The following is a 21245-nucleotide window of genomic DNA, read 5'->3' as shown; positions in this document are numbered from 1 at the left end:
GCGATGCCGCTCCGCACACTCGAGAAAGGTCATTGAATACCGTAGAATTTGTCTCGAATGTACGAGCTCTGTGTTTATTAAAGCTTGACTTTATTTTGTACTATTGGATAACTGTGTGAACATCTTGCAATATGTGTCAACACATTTTAGGTAATAACTTTGTATTGAGTCACGATTGCACTGTATATGTAAGGGCCATATATGCCGTGCTTCATATGCATTATAAAATTCTGTGCTGCTGCCAGGATTTTCCCTCTGTGGCAGGAGCCACTATAATAGGTCATGCGCCCTTGAAAGAACTAGCTAAAGGGTAAGCTTTCTAGCGTTTCAGTGGGAGCCAACTGGGAGCGGGGAACCACTCGAATTATGGAAATTTTTGCCTGGGTGTTTGGGTGTAATTGTGCATGAACACCCTAACGCCCTTTTTCTCGTTTGGGTGTAATGTGATTTTACACCCTACACCCTTTTTTTCATTTGGGTGTAACATGCTTTTACACCCATTGGGTGAAAGTTTGAAATTACACCCATTGTATAGGTGTAATCCTGCTTGGTACACCTATTTTTTGGGGTGTAGGGGTGTGAGTTATAGACACCAAGTTACACCCATACGGGTGTAAAATGGTTTACAGTGTAGCAGTCACTGCGTAAGCGCGCCGACGTATCGTCGACCGCAGTGGTGGTCGAGGGATTAGAGAGTCCGCCTCCAGCGCGGAAGGTACTGGGTTCAATTCCCAGTGCCGCCAGGCACCCACCGGTTTTTCTAATGACAAGAGAAGCTACCCCGACCGGGCGCTTATTGTTGTAAGCACTCACTTCTTGAAACAGTGGCCTCTCTATCTTCTTTCACTCACTTTCCTCTACTCCCAAGGACGCTCAGTCGTGCTCTCTTACGGGTTGCAGAAATATGGGCCCTTCTTATCCTCAAACATCTCCCGTAGCATCTACAGAGGAGAGCGCCCTTGTCCCACGTATCAGCAGGCCGTCAACTTCTTTGGTGGTAGTGTCGCAGCAATATGCATACTGATTTTGCAAGGTCGAAAGAAACGCTTTTGTGTTCTCATCTCATAAGAAAATGCTTAGGGATCTTTTGCAACATATTTTTTTTAACGCAACAAGCACTGTCGCATTTCTGTGCTGGTATCTTAACCGTCCACGTTGAACTATTATTTGGCTTGAGTGTCCGGAAGAGAAGAAAGAAAGAAAGAAATCTCGAAAAAAGTTGCAGATTATATGCTTCATAGAACTGTTAGATATCTGTGTTCCGGCTGGCTGTTGATGAAGCAGACTACTGGGCATCATTATTACTTTGTTCTACTGAAACGACGTCCTCTGTGCTTAAGAGTAGAACTGGCGCGAAAAAACTCGTTAGTGGCAGCGTCTGCCGCGAGCGGTCGGACCATTTATAGGCGGCGCCGCTGTAACACCCGCATCGACTGCGAGTATCGCGGCGCACTGAATTCGGTAATTTCTGTTCCCATAGCGGCGAAGTAGCGGCGGCAATGAGCCCCGGCAAACGTGATCCGGCAACGTCCAGCATCAGTTGCGTGGCCGTTTCTCGCACCCGCAATGATCGCGTGGAAACAGGGTGCAATGCTTGCTGAAGTCGAACACGCCTGCTGGAAATGGGACTTCAAAAGTGGTGTTCAGGCTACTGAAGTAAGGCAGACAGCTACACACTATACTCTCGAGCCCAATTAGAGTCCTCGATAAACCAATGCTGCGGTATTGCATCACTGCTTGCTCTTGATCGTTTATTTGGCGATAGGTCACTCGTGCTATAGGCTAAAAATGCGCGAGCTTTTCCATTCACGGCTTTTTCCCTTGTCTTGTTTCTTCTTAAGGGGATAGCCTTAGATGCCTCATCAAACGCGAAAGGTCACCATCGGCGGCGTCGGCGTGAACACGAGTGATGCAAAATGTCATCATCACGTGATGACGCCACATGGTGACGTCATCATGACGTCGCAGGTCGACAACTTTAGTGACGTCATCATGACGTTAGTAGGACGACACACACTGTAACCTCACGTCGTCACATGAAATCGTCACATGGACAAAGGTGGGCCGATCCCGGAGGCACCTGCAAAACCGTGTGAGGAGCAGCAAGCTTCCAATGCCTCCGATCTCGGCGGCAGCGCAAAACCGCGTTGGGCGTAGAAATAATGCCGTGTTTGGGGGGGGGGGGGGGGTATCAATATAATCGACTGGGCTGAGTCGTCTTAGGCAAATGCATAAAAGACCGCCTGAGTCTTTCTTTCTTTTTTTTTTGCATTGCACATTATTAGCCACCTGATGATCAACATGTACGCCAAACCAATGTGGAAACTATACCCTCGTCACAATCGCAATGAGTGAACGACGTTCGGAAGATGAAAAATAATTCTTTCTGTCCAGCCCTGATCTGGGGAGCAACGGGCTATTGTGCTGGGGACCGTTATTAGAAGCCCGCCATCGGATATTTTAATGCGAAACCTTATTTGGCTAGCCCTTCAGGTAGAAGCACGTACGTGCGTGTAACAGCCGTGAAAGTATTTAAAAAATTGAGCTGGTTCCTCACTGATAAACTGCCGGAGCAAAGGCTCATCATACTGCGCTATAATTTGTCATCAGTGAATATCGCTATCGTGGGAACATCTTTTACACCACCTTTGCAATGAACTTTCACGGCAATAGGTAATATGGGCATGCAGTCGGAGCTGAAGCGCGCGATATATTATCACGGGTAACTCGTCAAGTACGCCATGTATAGGGTGAACAACAATCGTCAAAAATTTGTCATCTGGTCTTCAACGCAACTCAGCAGCCACGTTGATAATGAAGGGTTAGAGGCATAACTGTAACGTTGTATGCTTTTTTGCATGAGCGCACTCTTATATCTCGTGTTTTTACATTTTGGGCATGCGGTGTATCTGTGCGAGCGATTCTTCATTTCGACGCCGTATTGTTCCTGGGTTTTCTGCGCTGGAGCTTGCATGTGCTAGACGGGACCCGTACATAAGCCTCCAGTAGGTTAAACCTCGAGCTCTGTCAATATGTCCTTGACTTGCATGGAATGCATCTTCAGTAGCGACTATTCACGAGCATGACTATCCAGTCAAGGTATACATTCGTGTTGATGCTTGACGGATGCACGTGAGAGAATTCGTTCAACTTCGATCACACCGCCACGCCTCCTTTCCTTCTTCTAAGCCTATTGTTGTGTGGTATTGTTGCTGCTGATCATGCAACTCTGCCATCTACATTGAAGCCTACACCGAGAACATCATTAGCGTTACCGCGCCGACATCACCTCGAAGCCCTCCTTTACCAGCCCTGGAACTGGAAAGAAGCCCGGTCGAACAAGAATAGCGCCATAAGCATGGGATGGGCAGGGAAAACGCGAGCGAACCAATAAGTTGGGTTTCATTTCGGCCAACACGAGCATAGAGGAGCGTACAAACGCTTGGACAAAAACAGCCTGTCTAAAACGCTGAGAATTGAAAGAAAGCAAGGCAACATTTACATTTTTCTCCACGCTACCTTTAAGATTTTCACACTTCTCCACTCGACGAAGCGCGAATGCGCCCCTAAATGTGACGGAGCTCGACACGCCGAAATGGCTTCAAAAATAAAACCACCTGATCGTCTTCAGCGCATCCAGAAATACGCTGCCTTCAAGGACCTTCGCGAACTTAGGCTTCACGGTTTTTTCGACTGACTCCCCATAATCACGCTCCGTATAAAAGCGAAAAGAGAAGCGTCACCACGTGCGACTGTTTCCAGGCGAGAGCCGTCTCGCGAAGCGCTTACCCATAGCTCATCGCGGAAAAGAGACACACTATTTCCGTTTTCCTATCCCCCACACTGCACCGCACGCGCCAGCGAGTTTTTTTTTCCGAACGCGTTTATTCCGTCATCTTTTCTTTTGCCGTATTTTCCCTAATGTTCCGAACGTATATAAAGCAGCTGAGAAACGGAAACCGGGAAGCGTCTTCCACCGCCGGGGTTCTTATGCGCCCTTCTCCCTAATACAGACTCTTTTATTTCCTTCTCGCCGAAACTGTCTCAAGCCTTTTGGACCATCGTCATTTCGTCCGCTGTATCTCTTCCAGTTTTTTTTTCTCCCTTTGTTTCTATATCATGCAGAATGAGAAAAGCTGCTTTCCGACCTCCTTAAAGAAACAAAGAACACAAAAGTATCTTCGGCGGGGAGAGGTCTTCCCGGGTAAAACTGACGCACAACCAGTGTATATACAGAGACGCAACCTTTTCCATTTTCAAGGTCGACTCTCCGGCGCGAGTGACTCGGAGCCATCGCGAAAGCCTCGTGCCTTATTTATTTTCACTTCGCCGTGTTCGCTGACTTCCGCACCTCCGGTGTGGCGTGCGCGCACGTATTTCGCCGCGCAGGCGACGACGACTGTCGCTGACGACGTGTGGTGGTGGCACTGCGCTCCTCTTTGCAAAGGAAGCACGCGCCATCCCCTGATCTTCTTTTCTCCTTTGTTTCGCGTGTCTTTGTTCGTATTCTTCACGTATATCTCTTTTCATTTCGCTCGCATCGTGGCATCCTGTGGAGAGAATGATGCACGCGATTTCTCGCTCGCTTTAAGCGCGCGGATTGCGATCCGGACGTTCCTTCCTGCTGTATGCTATGTGCTGTACGTACTCGCCTGCGCATTCCAAAACAACTTTTCTCCACTCGTTTCAACTCCGCGCGCCCCACCCCGTCCCCCCGGTCCTCCGAGCATTTCGACCGCGCTGCGCCTTCTCCACGCGCGCACCTGTGCGCCACATTCTTTGGAATGTACGATATTCCTTTGTCTCTTTATGATACCTGAACGTATACCCCCCCCCCCCTCCCAATGCACACGCACACCCTTCTTTTTTCTTTGTTCTTCTTGTCCACTCTTTTGTCAAACGCGTCGTGCTCCATTTTTCTGACTTGCGTACACGCCGTATTGAGTACCAAGACCAATATATTGTTTGTTTTTGGCGTTTTAATGCTTCTCGTGCAGGGCTATAGCTGACTGTCCTCTTTTCTTTGACGCAACGACGGCGTAATGCGTATTGCAAGACGGCTCGGCTTTGGGCACTTAGACATCAGGTTACCCTCACAATGTAGATTCTGTAGATTGTATGGAAGAAAAACCGGGAAGGAGGGGGGAGCCTATAGATGTCATCGTTGTTCTAATTGTACAATAGAGGTGTTCAATGGATACGCTCAATAGGTGCAGCTGACGCCGGAGATGCAGACTTGGAAATTCCAATGTATGTTCGTGGGACTTAAAGGACTACTGATAAAAAAATGTTGCGTCTTGTTGTTTTCTTTTGCAATAAGTAGCTAATGACCAGCTTATCATTGCTGGAAAGCTCGTTTGCTCGAGCGTCGGGTCGTTAATTATTTGGGGACGTTTCTATAGCGCTCAGTCGCAGTTTTGGTTTCAGAGAGCACCGAGAGGGTAGTGAGCCAGCGTGGTTGCTTTGTGTGTACAGCTGGCCACGCGAACACACAAAACAGCGCCGCGCGCAGCATCGCATGCGCGCGAGCTCCGCGTTGACATCTACGGCACACGCAAGGAGCGCAGCAAGTAACACATAACCCCTGTTGTAGGTGGTGACGTTGAACCCCAACAGTCATATTAATTACTATATTTTCCCTCTAAATCACCTGATGAAACGAATCGCACGGCTTAATTTCATGATGTGCAATGAATGATGGGTGGCCTCGCAACATTGAAATTATTTTTACTAGGTAATATCGCGGCCGCCGCTTACTTTGCGACGCACGTTAGGCAGCGACTAACTTTGAGCTCAATCGTCGCCGCTGCCGCTGCGGCTGCAGTCGCTGCTGCAGATCACCTCCGTTGGCGTTGAGACCGCTAGGAGGTGGCACTCACCAGCTGGCCGACTGGCTTTGGGCCGTCCGGCAAGGCGGAAGTGCCGCCCGGGTGCAAGGACTTCGATCCGTCACCTGAGGCACCTCCGCCGCCATTGTCATCGACGGAAGGTGGGACGGGACAGCTGTTAATCCCCACTTCACCCCGTCCCACCCGAAGGAAAACTGCCGGACCAGATTTATATAAAGTTTATTCACTCATTATGGACGGATAATTCCGCTGGAAGTTTTCCTTTTTTTGTTAATATGCATGCTCTTCAGTGCGGCACAGTCAATGAAAAGCACTCACATATGCGGATATATATTACTGCCCGAAACGCCGAGCTTAGCCCACGCCAAGTACACATGGTGGCGCTGTCAACGTACTTTTTTTTATTCTGTCTTGTTTAATCGTAAAACTCAGCAGCCCCGCATCTTTAACACCACAGCCCGTCTCCCACCGTGAGCGATACTGAAACACTGCTATAATGCCGCGAGCGACCCTTATATTATTTTGCAACCTGCGACGCTTTCCTTCCTTTACAAAAGCATTTCATTTTAGAAAGCAGTCAGAAACAGTTCATAACACCCTGTATACAGGAATGAGAGGCTGCAAACCATACCACCCGGATACTGGGTCATGCCATAGCAACACATGTGCGATACGCAGCGACACACACACACACGAATGCGCGCGCATGCACAGGCGCACATGAACGCACATAAATGCATACGCACACTTACACACGCACGCACACGCGGACACAGATATGCACGCACGCACACACAAGCGCGCTCGCAAGCACATTTGTGAATCTTTTTGTTTTCTTCAGATAACACCCCAGAAGCAACGTGATATAAATGCAGAACGCTCGTAGGCGTGACGTTCTATATCATACAAAGAGTGCCCCGAATCATTGCAGGATTTAAGGCTCTTTTCCATATGAGTGTGTGGATAACCCGTATAAGTTTTTCTAGACTGAAATTAGATTGTCACCTGAGCGGGCGCACACGTAAATTCATTCAGCTTATCAAATCAATATTCGCTTGAGCCAGTGGTTTATTCACGTCCTCATTTCTCCCGCTTAAATAGTCTCATTTTTTTTATTCGTATTAAATTGGTTAGTCCTGCAAAACATCTAATTTACCGCCAGTTCTTGCGTGTGGGCATGGTCATAGGTAAACAGTTTGCCGGCACTAAAAGGCAGGTGTGGCCACCTCCAAACAATGTGTGAGGCAGCTTGCAACTGCTTGTACTACTTGATTTGGTTGCACCATGACGGTTGGTTGCGACACCTGGTGAATTATTTTCTTGTGCCATGTGCATCCTCTCATTAGTATAGCATGAGTTAACATAAGGCCATTCTGATGAAACGGTATTTAAAATAAATTGCATGGCTTTTAAGATGGCCAGAGCAAGACAACATATCTGTGAAATAAACACCTCTAATGTACAGTCCCTAAAATAAATGGTGGTATTATTAACTACAGATTACGGAATGGTTGCAGCATGTGGTGCAATGGTATCTGTCTGGACGGTAGTAATGACAGCGTTAGTCTTCAAGTAGAAGAGGTAGTGTACGTTAAAAGGGCACGTGTACCACTCCTTCAATAGCTTCGTAAGCGTTGCGAGCCCGCCGTAATTATCCTTATCAAAAGTGTGCCCGTTAGTGGGGGAGTCCGGATTAACTTTAATCATGTGGGGCTATCTAAGGTGCATTCAAATGTAACTACACGGGTGTTTTTTCACTTCTCCACATTCGAGATTCGATCTCCGTAGTCTGGAATCGAACCTGCACCCATGATCTTAGTAACACAACGCCATTCATTAGCCGCTTAGCTACCACGGCGGGTGCCTTCCTGATTGCAATGCCCAAAGGCCTCCACTCTACTTCCGCGGTCCTTTTGTGATGCAATATCCATAAGCTGCGCAATGTCGAGGATCACTATGTATTAATGTCCAGGCATGAGTTCATGGGATGGTTTGTGTAATATAGAGCTATAGAAAAGCAAAGCACTGTCGTCGTGCGCGCACATGGCAAGTCAGTCGCGAAACAAAAACAAGTTACCTGCAGGATACCAAATGTGAGCATGTATTTATCTTCATTGCGTTATTATTTGTTACGTGCCGGTGAGAACCATTTTATTAACGTGATCGGTTCCGATTAATCTGCAGTACAGCTGTGAACACTCTGCGAGTACGTCTGCGAAACAAGTGTGGGCACAAATCTATTCAGGTTAGCAGTATAGGACAATTGCGACGATGCGGGAGGCGTGCTGACTATAATTTCTGCGAGTACAAGTTACAGTGAGCCGGCTTGAGCATGATTATCGTGTCTCCGAATGAATCCGTCTGAAAAGAATTTTTTTTATCATGAGTCCGAGTGAGCCCTTAGCAGAATTTTTTTGTGGGTGAGTGACAGGGTGAGCGTAGCCAGAAATTTTTTTGTGGGTGAGCGTAGCCAGAAATTTTTTTCGGGGTAGGGGGGTTCGACTTTATGTCTGTTTGTGCATGCGTTTGTATATGTGCGTGTATTACGCAAGCAAAATTGAAATTTTTCTGGGGGGGAGGTTGAACCCCCAACCTCCCCCCCCCCCTCCCCGGCTACGCTCATATTGAGGTCTTAGTGAGGTCTGTTTATCTTTCCGATCATCAGTGAAAGTGTCGCTGGAAATAATCAGCCGCGAGCTGTTCATGGGCACTTTCTTGGCACAGAGACGTGTGTGGTTATTGTAGAACAATCCGTCAGATACCTTTATTGCCACCTCCGCCCACCAAGCAATAGCTCTTCTAACGCTATGTCGAACGTGCTATGACTTAACGATCAGACATTAACACTTCCGAAATTTGGTGCGTTTAGCGACTTCTGCGGGTATAGGACGTTTGGCGCACATGAATGCGAAGTTTCAAGCAGTATCATTGTTTTTTCACAGATATAACTGTCACATGCACTCAACTGGGACTGCATCCACTAACGCTCAGTTTAAAAGATGTGAGTATGAGGCTGATTTTGTCACGAGGGCAGTGAAGTGACGCGAGTATAGACGCCAGTAAAACAACGGCACTTCTGTTTCTACTCGCGTCCGCTCAGCAACATTCTCTGGCCGTCACTCAGTCAGCGTGAGTCACTCCCTATTTTATTCCCATCCCCCTACTCACCTGCTCGTCTTTCGAGCCCCATTCACTCGTACGTTTTTCCCCAGCATCGACCGGCAAATCCACTCACTCACTTGAATCCATTCACTCACAGTCATTCAGACTCTGACCGACACGTGAATCTGAGAGAGACCGATTGAGTACGACTTCAGTTGTTCTGAATGAGACAAATGGAGCAGAATATTGGCGATCTTTGGCCCGAGTGAGCCGTTTGAGCGGAGCTTTGATAAGCCTGAGTGAGTGGCGTAGCCAGGGGGTGGCACACCGGGCCCGTGCACCCCCCCCCCCCCCCACGAAATTATTTTCTTATTTTCTTCCATGGGATACAGAGCACAAAATGACACTCGACCACACTTACCTGCCGGGACCCCATGTCGGATCAAGGTTGTGCCCCCCCCCCCGCCCCCGCCCCCCGAAAAAAATATCTGCCCACGCCACTGGTCTGAGTCCGAGTGAATTTGGCCGAGATGAATATTGGTGGTTTTGAGTCGGAGTAAGCCCGACAGAGCGAAGGCTCGGGGAGTTCGGGCACGAGTGAGTCCGGCTTAGTAGAACTTTGGCGAGTCGCAGTATGAGTAAGCCCGATGTTAAAAATATCCTTTTTTTTAGTGTGTCTGAATGACTTAAAGTTATTTTGCGGACCCATGGTCTCGTGTGTAGGTTGAACTCTATTCTACCGATAAAATATCTGTCGACATATTTGCCACGCCCCGTCATCGCAAGTAGACAAGCAGGGACGCACGTTGCAGCTGTTCAAGGGTGGCTTGGCCTCGAATGTTTCGTGTGGACTTTATTATTCGCTGAGAGCGCGCACATAAGCACCGCAGGATATGATCCCGCAATATTTTATTTATTTATTTACAATAATGCTAGCCCCAAGCTTTTCGGTAAAAAAGTCTGCCACTGCAACACTTCGTGTTCGTTTTACAAGCAGACAGCACCAAAGCTGGGAAAACGGGCCGTGCTGCCGGCGTATGCATGAGAATTCAACCTCAAAACAACTTTCAGCAATAATCTACAGCGAACAACCCCGGGCGCAGGCTTCGTAATTGCATGGCATGGAAAATATTCAAGTTAGTGTATGTCATATATGGGCTAGGTCAACCTGTATGCCCCCACGGGTCGTCGTCTTCAGAGCAGCTGCTCAAAGAGCCGACACAATTCGTACAGCTATAGCGTCTGCGTCGCCCTGCGCTACCGGCAGCGCTACATAGCGAGCCACATAACTGTAGCAATTTATTATTTTTTAGGTGCGAAGCACCTTATGCGCTCGGGCTGTCGGCGTCTCCTGTCGTCGTAACCCATCACGGTGTCTCCTGTAGTCGCCCGTCACGTTAAAGCAAATGGCAAATAAGACGGCGCGTTCGCTCAGGAAAAGCTCGCGAGAACGCGCCCTCGCCCGCGAGAGACAGCGCCACCTGCGCTTGTCCGAGTGGCAAATAAGACGGCGCGTTGGGTCAGGAAAAACTTTCTTTCTGCGATAGACGCTCAATAAAGTTCCTCGCTCGCTCTGCGATAGACGCAGTCTGCGATGGGAGCTGGCCGCTGCGTGTAGCAATTAGAGGACGCTATCTTCTCCTTGTTATTCACGTGTCCCTGTGGGAAACACCGGGGCTTCGCACGTCCCCAGGTTTCACGTTAGTGGAGCTGTCTTGTATAGTATAGAATAGCAAGGGGTGGGAAAGGGAAGTGAGGGTGAGGAGGAAGAGAAAGAGGAGGGCAACGCCACCAGCTTCGCCGCTTCCTTTGTCTTCGCAATACTAATGCGTAACTGCCCCCAACTTTTTTTTCAGCGTAGCACCTCTCATTTTTCTCTGTGACATGAGCGCACGGTTCCGCGAAAGGAGGCGCGTTGCGCGCTTCACTGTTTTCTTCGTTTGTGCGTTCACTCGGCGCAATACGCGCACTTACTCCAACCGTGAATCTCTTTTACAGCTTTGTATTCACCTCAGTGCCTTTTCTTACCCCGACACGCCGCTCGTGCTCTCTCTTCGCATCCATTACTTTGACTCCGGTCTCCGAGGAGCCTTGTTAGGTAGCGCCGTCTCGCGTTTCACTTCGTCCCCACTTGCCGCGCGAAACCACGCGAGGAACCTTGTCCAATTTAAAAGGAAAAAGAAGCGCTCCTCTCCTTCGCGAATCCTCAAGAAACGCTCCCTATAAGCGCTCGGGCAGGCTGGCGTGCGGCCGATGCTCTTCCCTTTTTTTTCACGTCATTGCCTACGTCACGGGGAAAGGAGTCACGTGACTCGCATGAAATTACGCAGCACGCGCGTTCCACGACTTCGCGCGCGCGTCGTCCTCTGTGCTTTGGTTCGAAGGGGAACCAAAGGGGAAGAAGGGACGAGTGGAAGGAAGTAGGGAAGAGGGCGCTCGGAGCGCCTCACCCTTCTCTCGGGGGTGAGAAGCGAAGAACGGGAAAAAATGGCGAAGAGAGAACCCGAGTTTGCGCGCCAAGCGAAGAAAGAGGGAGCGAGGCGCGCGCTTCTTTGCTCCTCGGGAGCATCGAGCTGCGAACCCAGGAGCGGCGCGCTCGTGGGGGAAAGGGAGAGGGGGGATATCGCGCGGGGCAGCACCGACGAATCGGATCGGTCCAGTGAGTCTCGTGCTGGCCGCGGCAGCGCACGCTCGGCTTTGGCGCTGCTGGCCTCAGCGGCTGGCTGCAGCCCCTAGCGGACACGGGCCCGTGCGTGCCTCTTCCGTCATCTGTCTATCGTTAACAGTGCGAGGCATTTTTGACGACATCTGCGCGCCACTGTGCTAGCTAGCCTTCTTGAGTGCAGCATCGACGCGCACGTTTGTTTTCCTTTCGCGCCGCTGCTCTTCCCCGCTGCTATAGTTGTGCGAAGAAACTTACGGCTTGTTTCGGCCACTGCGACCGCGACTGTAAGAACCGACGGTGAGAAAGCGCCGCTCCGTCGGCTGAAGTCGCTCGGCGACTTTCGAACTTTGGTGACTGTCGAGTAGTAGAAAGCAGCAAGGCTAGAAGCAGTGGAACTTTTCGACTGCGAGTCGGCCGTCGATCAAAATATTCTTTCTTTCTCGCTGTCATCGGCTGCTTTTCATTTTCTTCGGCGACAACTTCGACGCGCGCTGACCGCTGCGAACATGGGAAAGAGAAACAGCAAACTGAAGGCCGAGCGCCTTTTCAAGCTGGTCAACGAGACATACTGTAAGTACATGCTTTTTTCTTTTCCTTAATCATTCTGCGCGAAAAATTTTTGATCGCTCACCTGCGTTTGGGTTTAAGCTTTTAAGTAACATTTGTAGGGGGGAGGGGGTGTTCTCCCGATCTACAATGCACATTGTCTTGTATGCAGTTGCCGTCTAGCTTTACCTGTCGAAAGAGTTTCTATTATAGCTTTTGTTACCAAAAGGTAGCCGAGTTAATTCTTTTAAAAAAATCTGAATGCAGTCACTTAGTGTGTTCGAGCGACTATTGTGACGAAAAAATTTTGGTTTTTCTACAACCCTGGTTAGGGTGAACCTATTTTCAATTTTACTTATTTGACTTTTCTATCTGCACTTCTTTTTCCGTCAAGAATTGTACTAGCAATAGTTATTGGCGACACGCCTAAGTTGCGTCACACAATAGACATGATAGGAAGGAGGATGTTTCTCAGACCTTACGTTTCCACGATAGCGCAACTTTTTTAGAGTTTGCAATTTGAATATTTTTTTAAAATACTTCCTCCAATAGACATGAATGCTTTTTTTGCCTGTAGCGTCACTAAACCATGCATCCTAATATCCTTAGAACTCCCGTGCGCATACTCTTTTCCTGTCTTAGACAAAAGCCAGCTAGTTTCTATGGGATGGTTCAAACACATTTTTATCGCATCTCGATCTTGTTCGCCGCAAAGCTGCTAGTATCACAAGGCGTGGTGCGAGCGAGATAAATAAGTGTCAGCGTCCGTCAGGAATGCTATGGTTGGGCGCGTGAAAATGTTGCGTAATTTCGACGAACAAAAAAAAAAAACTAAGTCTGTACCTAATTTTCGGGAGTATGTTACGCTCCCAGGTGTTCTGGGTTCAAGGTAGCGATCGCAATAAGCAATCCTTCTTTTTTTTCTTTAGAGAAAGCCGCGAGGCCCTATGTTCAACAACTGTTCAACATCGGACCTCTTCGATGGCAACTCTTTACCATTATTTCCTGTGTATTTATATGCACACTTTTTTCTTTCAAACCATTGTGCGCGTGATTTATTGCTTTAAACTCTAAGAAAACGGATGCGCAGCAATAGGATCATTAATTCTGGTCACGTACAAAAAGGCGGAAGGAAATGGCCCTGTTCCTTCCGGTACGACTCTCGCTTGAGTAAAATGAAAAAAAAAAAAGCGCTTCCCACATTTTCATTGCTTCTGTGCGCAGTCCTCGCCATTTTCTCGTCGATTGTAGCCCGCTTTCAGTTTTTATCGCGTAAGTTTTCGCATGCTTAAGCGAGGAAAGAAGCAGCACATTGTAAGGGTGCTGTCAAACCTCGCACTCCTAACTGCGCAGAAGGCTATTTCACCGTGAAAGCCTAAAAAAAAACGAGAAAACTCGCCATCAGGAACTCATCGTGTGATCGCGAGTCAGCGAAAAGTAATTTTTTTACGGCGATAAATCTCGATCACGCTTAGGAGTTTTGTTTATAAAATTTATTTAATGGCTATTGACTGGGCTCTAACGGCCACTGCCGAGAAGCAAATGGCCTTGGATCCTTACCACCGCTAATTACAAGACCTGGTTGGTAAGTATTTGTGTTTTTCCGCACTCCGGGTCGAAGACTGACGCAAGAAAAAAAAACCAAAAATAAGAGTTCGAAACTCACGATTACGCTTAGCCATTTCCGAAATTCGTGTGAGAACTTGTGTAGAAATAGCTGTTATTATACGCAATCTGAAAGCTGCAACATATGCCTTTTACCGGAAGTGGGCTGCGTCAGTCCCAAGCAGATATTTCTGAGCAAACTTCTACAATGTGGCTTCAACGCTGAAGCCTATGATGTCAATTTCTGTTTCTGCTGTGTGTTTCGGCCAATATAAGCGGTTTCATACACTACAAGGAATCTGAGAAGGCGGCTACATTCTGCACGCACGCGGAAGTCCTTTGCTTAGTAGTTATATTATCTAACTGTCATGTTCGTAACGTCTAGTTCGATAATTAGAACTGACTTGAAGAGTAGGGCCGGTGTTTCGTATCGAGGCTTCTTTCCCGATGCTAACGCCTTTGGCGCTTCGCCAGTGGTGAGAGCGACACTCCGCTCATTTTATCTCGCATACCATACTGACCGCGAGCTGTGGATATACGTCTATTGTGTAATCAAGCATAACGCATCTCATCAAAACACCGGCCCAGTTATGTTCCTGGAGAGTCCGTGAAAGCGCTGCAGTATGTGTGCGAGATGGGGCCCGCGCTGCGCATTTGCCTGACTGGAACGGAAAACGTGCTATAATCGCAGAACTGGACGTGGGCGCTTGATGCTCCGCGCGTATACGTTGCCAAGCAACTGGATACCCGGCCCGGAAGATGCGGAGGCATCATGCGGCCCTGTCTGGATGTGGTGTTACTTATGGTACCGCTCAGATTTTATAGCACTGCGCCTGATGCTTTGTCGCCGTCCTCCTTGTCAAACGCGCTCACACGAAAAGGCCGCGAAGGTTTCACGGCGCCATGCATGCTACGTATGTGGTACAGTCGGCCAGAGAAGTTTATTGTGCTCTGTTATTACGGCAAATATAATAATAACATCAGGGGTTTTACGCGAAAAAAAAAAAACACGATATGTTTATGAGGCCTGGCGGGTGGACTCCGGAAATTTCGACCACCTGGGGTTCTTGAAAGGGATTCCGAACAAAAATCGGGAAAAAATGACGAAAGCATCGAAACTCTACTCGAAAGATACGACTGTTCAGATAAACAAAATCCAATTTCACATATTTTTGGCCAATTTTCTGTATTTTTGGAGGATTGTCAGCGTGCGGCGGCTGCACGCCAGCGTGAGCCTTGACGTCAAATCCACTGCGGCTGATGCAGGGTTCATGTGCGGCTGTTTGTGAAAAACGCAGTAAATTCATGCTTTTCCGCTAGCTTCTGTGTGAAATGAAGGTTGTGTCTACCGATTTGAGCACCCAATCTTTCAGTTAGGCTGAAAAACTCGGCGGCAAAAACTTTGTTCAGTGTCCCTTTAATGTACGCTGACATGGCGCGGTACATGAGCCTCTAGCATTTCGCTTCCATCATAATGCGACCGCCGCGGCCGGGACCGAACCGGCAACCTTTGAGTCAGCAGCCGAACGTCTTAACCACTGTACCTACGTGGCGGACAGCGGCAAATACGATTTTTTTTAACATTTTTAGATAGTTGTTAGCTTAAAATTAACGAACCTCCTTACAGTTCGCAAAGGCTACCTAATGTTACGCTCAAACGGCGCATTTTCGAGGCGACAGTTCGCGCAGCCTTCGCTAGAACTCAGCTCTTGCGTAAATCCCGCGTCGCGTAAACTCTTTTTTTTTTTTTTGACAGACTGCGCGTTATCGTTGAAGTAGCTTTCGTGGACGCGGAGCGTCCGTGTAAGCCTGCTGTAATTCTTCGCGTTGCCCAAGCGGGTGATGGTCATGAGTGGCTTGGTGAAATAACATTACTGCGTCCACCGTGCGCGGACTATATATATATATACACGTATACGACCAACAACTCTTATCTCAGGCTCCCATTTCGCTCATTGCGAAACCATTGCTGCGATGCTGCACTTTTTGGCGTACCGCTAGTTTAGTATTGCCTCGCCTGTTTGCTTTCGCTCCTGTTCGACGATTAAGCGACGAGCTTGTTACATTTCGTGCTCCAGTGTATAGCGCATGCGGTGAAACAAGTTTCGTTATGTGGTGGATCGTGTAAGGCGACAGGGCCGTTGGCCGTTCGGTCAGTTTTTCTTTTTTTTTTCATTGTTGCCGAAAGCGCATCAAGACATGATTGCTTTATGATGACACAAGTTCGGCCTGTGAAGTATATAAAGGGCGTTGACCCTCCTCTGGAATTTCAGTGCAATCACTCATCTAGCGTGTTTACGATATACCGGTGCCCAGGGGCGTAGCCAAGGGGTGGTTGGGGGGGTTTAAACCCCCCCCCCCCCCGAAATTTTTCAGTTTTGCTTGCGTATATAGGCACGCACACATACAAACGCACGCACGAACATACATAAAGTATGGTTGAACCCCCCCCCCCCCCGAAAAAAATTTCTGGCTGCGCCCCTGGCGGTGCCCATTACGCACTCGTGGCCTCTCTTTTATTACGTGCACATTCGCTTCGTTCATGCCGCGAGCTGGTATGTTACGAGAAGGCAGGAATGCAGGACGTCGTAATAAATAATAATACAATATATTTCCAACGATACGCAATACCAACATGCATAAAAACATCGATTTTGATATACCACTGAATTTGTGTACATCCACGTAGACGGCACAGAAACTGAGTCAGTACTGCGGGGAATTATTGGCAGGGTTGCCAGGTTTGGCTACTTTGCGCCAATTTGGCTACTTTCTGAGGCTGGTGGCGACAGGAAATGCGCCTTGGCTACTTGGCTCCTTTCTTCGGTTAGAGCCAAATTAATATCTGGTGACGTCGAAGCCGCTGGCGTTCGAGCATGTTGTGCCAAAACATGGCGGCCAAAGCGCGCTTCCAGCTCCCAAAACTGAATTGAGCACTTGCATTACACACAGAATGAGCTTTAATTAAACGAATGACTCGGTTGTCTAAGCAGGGGTAAGGGTCGGTGTTGGAGATGATAAAATAAATATTTAAAAATTCGTTTATAACCTGCCAGTCAAGCAGGCCTCGCGCGCAAAAACAAAAAGCCTTTAAATACGTGGCTGGGACCCAGGGAAAACTGTTGCATGGTGCTTAATTTTGCAGGCCCCCTATATCTGAATGCGACTTTCAACCGTATAGTTGGATTAGAACAGTACAATGGAAAACGCTGCGCATCTAGGGTGCTGTGCAGTGGCGTAGGCAGAAACTTTTAAGGGGGGGGGGGGGGGGCACACCCTTGATCCGACGTGGGGTCCGGCCAGGTAAGTGTGGTCGAATGTCATTTTGCGCTCTGTATATCGTGGCAGAAAAAAAAACCGAGGGGGAGGGGGGAGGGGGCACAGGCCCGGTGTGCCCTGGATGTGCCCTGGATACGCCCCTGGTGCTGTGGACTCATCGACATTAGAAATTGGATATCAGATGAACTGCTTGCCATTTGTAAGTATTATTTATGTACTGCGACTCTGGAGGACTAACTGCTCGGACTTCGTCATCACGCAAGAAATTATCGCGAAATTGACTATAGCTTATGCTCCAATCCCAGCAACTGCAATTTTGAGGACACTCATGTCGTATACTTTACCTTTATTGTCGTTATCGAGCCCGTTTAAGAAAAGCCATGCAAGACGCATGAAGAGAGTGTCATTTTTGCAACAGCGGAAGAAACTTCATGCTGCACGAAATGATTGCTAAAGCCAACAGTTTATGCTTTAACCTCAGCAATTCCGATTTTGAGTGGTTTGTGCTCTGCGTATTTACATTTCCGCCTAAAGGCTTTTGCATTTAGTCTTTTAAATAAAAAACGTTGGTCTTGTTTCCAAGCACGCATGGCTACTTTTAGCTACTTTTGTTGTCCTTGGCTGAAGTTCGCTACTTTTTGGCTAGTTTTTCCAATTTGCTAGCGATTTTTTGTGTGTGTGTGTGTTTTCGACCTGGCAACCCTGATTGTTGGCACGTATGCGCCGCTTTAGTTCCTCTATCTTCTGCGTATATGCGCTGCACTAGCTTAGTTCTACGCAGTGGCCGGCTCGTGAATGTTTCACGCAAGTTGCAGACGTCGCCAGAGATACTTACATAATTATGGTCGCGTTCACTTTGAATCATACTGCGTGCACAAGTAGAGGCTCAAGGACTGCGAACGATCAGAATTAGTCGGGAGCCCGTTCAGCTGTAGCTGCGCGCCAGTTACTCTATCTTCAGTGGCCATCATGAACGCCTGCTCATCAGCACTCAATTTTCGAATTAGTACTTGAAGCGTTGAGCATACAAAGCCGAAAAAGTACCCGCCGCAAGACGTCTATAGGTTGTGGCCGTCTACATAGAGCGCTAGGCGCATAATGGTTCAATTTCTCGGCGCGTTAAACGCTCTTCTAGGGCTCTGGAACACACGAACTCTGGCGCACCGCGCAGTCGGTGTGGTGCGCGTTAAATAACGCAAGAAAGTGGAAGCTAACCCACAGCCCTCCTTTCATAACGCTTGTTCCTGTAGCACTCTGAAGCGATCATGAACAGTCGTGCTTGGTGAAAAAACACATACAGCGGAAAGCAGACGCTGCCGCCAACAGCTCAGCCAAATATTGCAGTCGTGCATGGCAAGGAGCGTTTGCAAGCGGAGTGCGAAAGTTCCACTTTCTCAAGTGCGCTCTCTTCATACAAAGGTCCGCCTGACTCTTTCCATGGGAGGGGCGCCACCTGCATGTCGTCATACAGCAGATTGCTCCTATTGGCCGATAGCTCACGCGAATTAAGAGCACCCTTTGGATCACGTGGGCGTCTGGCCACGAGGTACCGCCACGTGCCGGCGCCGCGCTTCAAAGTCCGCTAACATTACACAGCGAGCCACATTCGCGCACGCGAATCGCACGCAACGGGAGAGAGCGATTGCGTTTCATCACGTGCGCTAAAGGCCATGAAGCGCGCTGACGTAACTATTTTCCCTCGTGTCATCCCTCCCTCATCCCTCGTCGGGATGAGAGAACAGAGAAAGCACTCAAGTCCCTGAAACTGCGCTCGTTCTTTACGGATTAGAGAAATTCTTGCGGCAATTGATTTGTGAGGCAAATATCTCTGACTATGACATCAGTCGATGATCATTTATAAGTCTTTCAGGATGCCTTTAACCACCTTCACGTAATGAACTGCGCGAATCACTGTTTCCAATAGCTCACTTCAAAAGTATGTATAAAGTTATATGATGTCATTGAAAGTGTCTTAGTGTGTCATAGACTAATTGACTTAAATGGTACACGTGCAATTTTAAAGAAGGACTGGCGCAAAAACTGTGTCTGTTTCCTTTTCTCTTGCAATAAGTAGCTATCAAGCCGCTTATCGCGACTTGATATAACTACAGTTTTTGCTCTGCTATCTTCTGAGAGAGCGCAGAAGATTTCTCCATAAAGTTGTCTCCGCCACTCCTGATTGATTTGTAGCCAGGTCAAACGACGCAGCTGGGACCTACTTTAAGTCGACGGATGCACCCTGTTATTCTTGCGGGTCTTTTTTCTTTATTTTTCTCTTTTTAGTGACATAATCCTGCAAACGCAATGTCCCACCTTCTAAGCGTAACGAGCGCGTTGCGTGACCGAGCACGCACGCACGCACGCACGCACGCATACACACACACACACACACACACACACACACACACACACACACACACACACACACACACACACACACACACACACACACACACACACACACACACACACACACACACACGCGCGCGCGCGCGCGCGCACACACACACACACACAGCACAGAAACGCTGATGCACAAGAAAGAAAAAAACTTGACGCGAAATGACGTCCTCGAAATGCCTGCCGTTATGTGCCTCCCTTATTTAGGTTTCGATGTTCTTTCTGGCACTTCATTTAGGATTTCGATCATCTTTCCTCTTCTTCGCATCTAGATCCTTTTTTTCTAAGTCGCCGAGTATGAAGGAATTGAGCGTCCTTATTTTCCTAGTGCAGGGAAGCATCAGAAGGGAAACGGAGTTGCAGACCCCGTGACTAATTCACGCTGTTTCTTGGTCTTTTTGTTTATCCGGTAAAGGGTTTGGGGCTCTGCGACACAAAAGGCGCGTCGCGAGGGAATCGTAAACGCAGACTCCACGAGGCTCTGCCAACCTCGCCGTTTTAATACGCCACGCCTGAGTCCTTTTCTTTGCCGCACCGGGAATAACAGCGTATCAAGAGAGTCGCGAATACTTAACGCGACGTTAAAAACAAGGTATTAAAACGGACCATAAGCGGGGGGCGCTAGCGAGTCTGCCGCGGCGCCGTGAATCCAAATGGAGATCTGGAGTCGCAGCCGAAATGAGCCGTCTTGATGCAGTCGCGCACGAACTGATGAGCGCGGCTTGCGATGCCGTTTCCTGCACAATTTCTCGCTAATGCGAATGCATTTTTGGTGACGCCTATTTGGGAATTAGTATCATTGTAACTGTTATTGCGATAACGATTACCCTCCAAGCGAAAACTTGTCGACGGCATCGCCTTGACGTTCCGTATAAAGCCATGTTGAGGGGCTTTTAGCTTGTACGTATACGTCTTTGCGTTACCGTGTTACCGGAACCGGCAGGAACTTGCGCATGCGCGGGCCTTTACGGAACGTAGACTTTTACGGAACGTAAACTACTCGCCGGATAGGCTTTACGTTTACGGCCCTATCTCGCAAATCCACCTTCGTTCGTGGCTACTAGCGATATCCGCTTTGCAGAGACTCTAGCCGCCCAGTCAAAATAAGCCGAAATGCGAGCGCCAATTACTATCACCTAGTTTCAGCCGGATTACCGAAACTAGAACGATCTAGAATACCGAAGCCGTAAACGTGAGAGGCCTAAAGCCCCTGACAGGCTGGATAGGTGGCGCCGTCTAGCGAGGCCAACCATGCAAGCATAAAATTGTTATTGCAGAAACATTGTGCATTCTACTTCCGCTGTAAATCAGTGGCATAATTACAAATGAGTTGCCCTTTTCAATATTTTTTTCCCTCAAAAACTAAACGAAAACAAACGTGTCCATGACTTTGGTTGCGCGAAGCGCCACAAGATGTCGACACCATCGTCCAGTAAACCGGTATTCCCACAACCCTTTGCGTATACCGGGATACTGCACACGCTAAAAACCACTCTTGTGATTTTGCCGCAGCGGTAATTCAATATTATCTAAATTAAATATAGTTTAAATGCAGTAATCATCACCATTTAGTGGTTTGCGCAAACGTAAAGGTATACGTTTACGTACGTCCGTATACGTTTACGTATGGGGAGCTAAAACTTTTCTAAAACATGCGTTCCGGTAAGACGGTAAGCGCAATGCGGTATTCCGGTAACACGGAAACGGTAAAAAATTGGCCGCGTATCTGCGTGCTTCGATGTCAGTGTCGTCGAAAGACGGTAGTCTTCTGCCGGCCGTACTACATGAGTCCTGGTCTC

At 48.3% G+C, this 21245-nt stretch overlaps 1 protein-coding gene across 1 annotated transcript in view; it reads left to right on the top strand.

Moving 5' to 3' along the window:
• Window positions 1–11677: 11677 nt before the first annotated feature.
• LOC119379584 (frequenin-1) overlaps window positions 11678–21245 on the top strand; it is a 281957-nt gene continuing 272389 nt past the window's right edge. The window contains exon 1 of the mRNA XM_037648888.2: window positions 11678–12186. Within this exon, the coding sequence (XP_037504816.1) occupies window positions 12123–12186 (64 nt within the window). The 5' untranslated portion in view covers window positions 11678–12122. The remainder of the gene's footprint in view (window positions 12187–21245) is intronic.

Source organism: Rhipicephalus sanguineus, chromosome 1 (assembly GCF_013339695.2).
Source record: "Rhipicephalus sanguineus isolate Rsan-2018 chromosome 1, BIME_Rsan_1.4, whole genome shotgun sequence".
In the NCBI taxonomy this organism is placed as follows: Eukaryota; Metazoa; Arthropoda; class Arachnida; order Ixodida; family Ixodidae; genus Rhipicephalus; species Rhipicephalus sanguineus.
The sequence above is the reverse complement of the archived record's forward strand: the minus strand, read 5'-3'. Positions and strand labels throughout refer to the sequence as shown.